At 45.2% G+C, this 5,845-nt stretch overlaps 1 protein-coding gene across 1 annotated transcript; it reads left to right on the top strand.

Moving 5' to 3' along the window:
- Nucleotides 1–971: 971 nt before the first annotated feature.
- LOC125519853 lies at nucleotides 972–3,130 on the top strand. Its single transcript, XM_048684631.1, has 4 exons — nucleotides 972–1,106; nucleotides 1,247–1,388; nucleotides 2,524–2,648; nucleotides 2,735–3,130. The coding sequence occupies exons 2-4, from the start codon at nucleotides 1,257–1,259 to the stop codon at nucleotides 2,871–2,873; spliced, it is 396 nt and encodes a 131-aa protein (XP_048540588.1). The 5' UTR covers nucleotides 972–1,106; nucleotides 1,247–1,256; the 3' UTR covers nucleotides 2,874–3,130.
- Nucleotides 3,131–5,845: the final 2,715 nt, after the last annotated feature.

Raw genomic sequence — 5,845 nt, 5'->3', positions numbered from 1 at the left:
TACTTGACTCTGTATATCTGTCTCTTCTCCTCCCTAATCATAGAGACCGCATTCTTTAGAGGGTTGTTGACGTTGATTCTAACCCACACTCGCTGGAAGTTGCCGACAAAGTCATGTGAGTTAGGTTCAGAGAAGAGAACCTCTCCCACTTTTGCTGCCAAAGGAGCCACTAGATGGGCATACAACTCTGGTACATCATGGATTTGGATCCATATGTTGATTGTCTCAAGTTTCATAGTGGACGGCTTCGTTATCCCATCATATGGCAGCAGAATCACCGCATCTCCCCTGAAATTCCATGGGCCGTCATTCATAACTCTCTCCCAATCACCTAAGCAAGTGAATGTGACCGTATACAAGTTGTCCTCCAGAGGCTTGAACCCGGCCTCCTGCGCAATATCCCATGCCGATCTCATGTTTCTGAAAAACCAAGTCTGGCTGTAGGTTTTGAAGGTGTTAAACCTAGCTAGGGCTACCCATCTTGGCCCCTCCGGCGGCATAGGTTGCTCATCGAAGACCACGTCGTCCAAGTCCTCCTCCTTCAATCCCAACTCCTTCATCAACTGCTCGACATCACTGATCCCGGAGGAACTAACTCCGGAATTCTCCATGAATACTCTCACCCGAAGAACAAATCGGGTAACTTGATGGGGAACCCTAGTTTCCGCCGCCCCCTTCCTTGCCACTGGCGAGACGACAACCCTGGGAGGCCGCCCCCTCCTTGCCGCGTCGAGAACGGGGTTTGATCGGTGGTAGGGAAAAAAGCTCGACGGCGGCGAAGATCGCCCCGGGAGAACTCGGCGAAACCCTAACTAGAGGGAAGTATTCAGTATCAGGTCCGCATGCAGATGAGCTCGCGTGCAGAGATGGATTTTCGGAAAAAAGGAACCTACCGAAATCTCCACAGTTGGGCCGAAAAAGTCCAAGATCAAGAGCTGCACTGGGCCGGGCCTGCTCGCAAGATTATATGTTGGCGCACCGCACCGCACCGCACCTCCCGGACAGCGCTAAAAACCGCTCTCCCCACCCAATTTCCCCTTCTTCTCGGTGGAGGCGAACGACGAACCCTAACCGCGCGAGGAATAAGGAGTGCCCAGACCCGCAAGGTACGCTCACCAAATCCCAGCGAAATTTCCAGTCTGCAATCCAATCGATGGTTTGTGTGTGGGGTGGGGGTGGGGGTAGCGGCCGGCGGTGGTGATTCGTGACGGACTTTTTATCCTAATGCATAACCAATTGTTCGCAGGACGGCGACGATGGCGGCGGTTCGGTGCGCGGCGAGGAGCCTCGGTGGCTCACTGCTCCAGCGAACGCAGGCGGCGGTCGCGGAGGAGGGACGCCGGCTCGTGCCAAGCAGGTTCATGCGCTCCCGCCAGCTCTCCACCAAGGTATCTGAACCAAAATTTGCATATTTTTTCACATGATCTATCTCACGTCATCCACGATGTAGCCAGCCATAATCGAATTCTTTGCAATCGAAACAGCAGCATGCGTGTGTCTCTTGTATTGGCTACTACTAGAAACAAGAGCAAAGTTACTTACTTAGCGTCATCATGTATACCAGTACTTGTTTTAACCTGACCTGAACCTATACATCCTGACCTAGTGCTGCTTGTAGCAACAGGAGGTACTGCATGCTAATCATATCATTAGGCAACCTTATCGGTTGATCTGATCATGAATTTTTATGCATAAGATCGATTGATGTTGTGTTGCTGATGTTTTGATATCTTGAACCATCTCCTCTTCTTCTTGCTTCACTTACTAGTTAGTACTCCCTCTGTAAAGAAATACAGAGTATAAGATCGTTTAGATCACTATATTAGTGATATAAACGGTCTTATATTTCTGTACTAGTCAATAGTTTGTTTCCAAAGCACACACGCTCACACTGCCAATTGATCCACTAGCCCAACATGATTTATGTTCTCACGACATCAAGGATCGATGTAGCCTGTGATAATTGAATTATGTGCAATTGAAACAGCAACACACATGTGTCTCTTGTATTACCTACCATAAAAAATGAGCAAAATTACTTGCTTATCATGGTCATACTAGTCTAACCTGACGCCTGACGAACTAGCAACAGGACTACATTGGAATCATATCACTAAGCAACCTTATTTTCCTGGTTGATCGGAGCATGACTTTTTACTCACCCCTTTAGCAAATACTCCGTTATTACTTGTCGCTCAAATGGATGTATCTAACATTTAAATACATCTAGATACATTCATTTGAGCGACAAATAGTTTCGGACGGAGGTAGTAATTAATTGCATCACATAAAGATGGATGTTGCTGTGGTTTCGCATCTTCTTCTGCTTCATGCACATCCTAGCTAGTATGATTCTGTGACATCATTTGTCCAAATCGGGCAAGTGTGATTCTGTGACTAGTAGCTACACGTGCACCATGCTTTCTTAACTGACAGACAAGACATTATCCTTCTTAATTATTTACCAGCCACAGTCAGCGCTTGTACTTAATGATTGATGATGCAAAGTGTGTATAAATCCAGCATGCTGGCAAGATCCCGAAGGAACTGGAGCCGTCTGAAGTGGACGCTCAGTATAAGCTGGCGAGGGCGAAGCTGGGTGCAACGTTAGATAAGTTGGAGAAGGAACAGGCAGATAAGACTATGTTGTACGTAGAGGATCAAACTTGATATATGTTGTACGACAGGAGTTGGTACATATATTCTCATTTGACCTACCTCGTTCTACCTGCAGGCGCTTGAAATCCATCGGACGTGCGGTTGACGGCGTGATCAATGGAGTTGTCAAGTTGGCAGCTTTCTGTATGGTTACTGCTGTTGCTTTTGGTGGCGAAGGGGTAGAAGCACAGGCTGTTACCAAGGGAAGCCAGTGAAGACAAGATGGAACAATGAGAACCAAAGATGGCCCAGCTTGTTTTAAGTTCAATTATGACCTCTGCAGTTTGGCTATCATGTTATTATATCTCTTATCTGTCTATCTAGTGAGTACTGTAGATTGATCCGAACATACTTGCGTAACTGGTATGGTCACTGGCATGCATGGTTGGTGTTATTGGCTTCTGTCTTGAAGTGATTGTAATCAACTTAGAAGTGTTCACTTTCTGAAACTAATTGTGTGACGTCTTGTACAGATCCTTTCACTTCATGACTGCCCTGTTTTTTTTTTCTCCTGTCGTCAAACTGTGGGTTTGTCTTGACCTAGTCATCTCCAAGTGCTTTTTATCTATGAAGCACGATACGGGATACGGCAATTTCTAGAAACATCAATACGGCGATATGGCAAGTATATATAAATAATTAATAAAATGACATGTAATAAAGGCAAAACATAATACAATGTGTGAGATGAGATAAAAATACTAGCCCATTGGTTGCAGCCAAGCGCATAGGATACAGGACACGACAAGCAGCTAAGCACGGACGCGACGCAATCATACCTTGTTGTTGCTGGCGACATGCGGCGGCGACAGAGAAGACTCAAGTCACTCCATGCGGCGGCAAGGCGAGCCGGCAGGGTGGAGAGGCGATTCAAGGCGGCGGCGGCAACGAGCTACTGCAGGCGGCGGCGGCGGCCGCGCACTGCCTGCTGTCGCCAGATCCAATCCTTCATGGTCGAACAGAAAGGAGAGAGCTGATGTTAGGTTAGGCTTGTGGGCTTCTATTGGGCTCAAGGCTGCCGGCGACGTGCTTGCCGTATCCCGGCCATGTCCACAGCGTGTCGCCACCGTATCGTGTTTATTTTCTTTTCTTTTTAAATCAAAAATCGGGATACTTCAGCGATACCTGTATCGAAGCCGTATCAGGCGTATCAAAGTATCGGCCACGTACAGTACGCCGATACAGCTAATCTTGACGTATCGGTGCTTCGTAGCCTTTTATGCACATGAGGTTATTCATTTAGCACTCACTTACAAAACTGTTCAAAAACAAATGGAGCAACCTTTCCCTTTAAATGAATAAATAAATAGAGACGCCTAACAAAGAAATGAAATTTGAGACCACCAGCGTCTCTGCAGGTTTGCTCCAGATTTTTGTGATTTGTTCTAGATTTTTGTTATCTGTATTTTTTTTGGGGAAATTTGAGGATTTGCCACGCCTTTAATTACACTTTGAGGATTTGCCCCCGTTTACCCTATAAAAGGATTTGCCATGCATTTGCTGTAATCTTGAGGATTTGCCCTTGACGAGACGGGCCACGGCAAAATGACCAACAAACCCTTGTGTTGATCTATGTGAGAGGCAGCCAAAACCCCGATCGTTCTGTCCCAGATATCACACTCGTCTGGTACGATTTAGGCGGCAGCGGCGAAGGTGACCTCGATCTCCACAACGATAGCAGCGGCGCCGGCGGCTGCAACCTGGTAAGATGTGGCACTATATGCCCTTCCTTCGACCATCACCTGCTCCCCCAAGGTCGTTGTTCCTCTAGTGCAACATGTCAATACGTCCATCTTTTGCCTTAGTATGAGTCTGAACCAACTCCTAGATTTATTCCCAAAACATAGTTAATCAACAAACTCGAAAAAAAGCATCTCTAGATTTTCTGCAAAATCAGAGTCCTGCCATTATCTCCCACTTGATTGTTAACTAGTAAATGCACACGTACGTGTAATCTTAGGATTTGTTTTTGTTTCTTCTAGTTAGAAGTCATATATTTATCATCATGTTGAGGGTCTAATGATGTAACAAAGTCCCACTAACCGAAATTCATGCAAACATAATGTAGTATACTACTTGACCTACAATTCTCAGTGTAAATTTACAAATACAATATACGTCGTCTACTATAGTAAACCTTGATAAGCTTAAACTACTGATCTTTATACAAGACATAAGAAACATCTGACACTAAGTAATGAATACACATGAATTTAAAACATCAAGCAAGAAAATTACCCATTATTGTTAGATTAACTCTACCTTTTTATTAATCAACAACTGATTCCTCTTAAACCTAAAAAATCATCAAAATCTTCAGTGTCTGCATCCCCTATTCCTATTTGCCGCTGCGGTCAAGCTGTGATGTTTGCGTCCTCTTCATGGGCCAATGTTGCCAAAAACCTCCCATGTTTTCGTTTACTGAGTTGTGGTGTTTGCAGACCAAAATTATGGCAGCAGCTGCGCTTGCATTATGGGTGCAACAACAATGGCAGCATGAGGACAAACCTGAATCTTCTTTAGAAAACTAGCACCAAAAGGCATTGTCTATCTCACACCACCAGCGTCAACTCCATCTCTTCATACAAATGGGTTAAAAATTATACAGAATCCTATGTGGTTAATTGTACAGGCAAGTAACCAGATGGGGGGGGGGGCACATACCTCATCCTTAAGCTGTGAGAGGGCAAAAGTTCCAACTGATCCACTACCCGGCTGCTATCAAAAGTTCCAATTAAGTGCTGAAAGTTCTTGTTTTATGGAGCATCATCTATATGAGAATGTAGTGACCCGGCCTGAAATCGGCCAAGTCTCCGTGTATCGGTACCATCCCAAGATCATGCCGGCACACACAGTGCATTGATGAAAATTTCAAAGTTCAATCACACCTGATTTATTACATGATTCTCATATAGTCTTTATTACAATAGAATAAATTCGGTCGAAGGCCGACTCATGAGGAAAAATTAAATGCTGCGGAAATGTAGACGATAAGCGAGTCCATCCGACTCCATAGGGCAATCACCGGGCGTGGATCGTAGCCTCACTCCTGATCGGAAAACTCCTCTGCAACATGAGACGTTGTAGCCGTGTAGGTCAGCATTTTGAATATGCCGGCAAGTCATAGAGAAAGACAATAATAACAACACTAATACTATATACAATTTGGCTATGGGGCTCTAAGGTT

Source organism: Triticum urartu, chromosome 1 (genome assembly GCF_003073215.2).
Source record: "Triticum urartu cultivar G1812 chromosome 1, Tu2.1, whole genome shotgun sequence".
NCBI classification, from domain to species: Eukaryota; Viridiplantae; Streptophyta; class Magnoliopsida; order Poales; family Poaceae; genus Triticum; species Triticum urartu.
This window is presented reverse-complemented; position numbering and strand designations above follow the sequence as displayed.

Coding starts and splice junctions, on each gene's coding strand:
- LOC125519853 (XM_048684631.1), top strand. CDS start 1,257: ATGGCGGCGGTTCGGTGCGCGGCGAGGAGCCTCGGTGGCTCACTGCTC. Junction 1,389..2,523: donor CCCGCCAGCTCTCCACCAAG/GTATCTGAACCA, acceptor GTATAAATCCAG/CATGCTGGCAAGATCCCGAA. Junction 2,649..2,734: donor CAGGCAGATAAGACTATGTT/GTACGTAGAGGA, acceptor TTCTACCTGCAG/GCGCTTGAAATCCATCGGAC.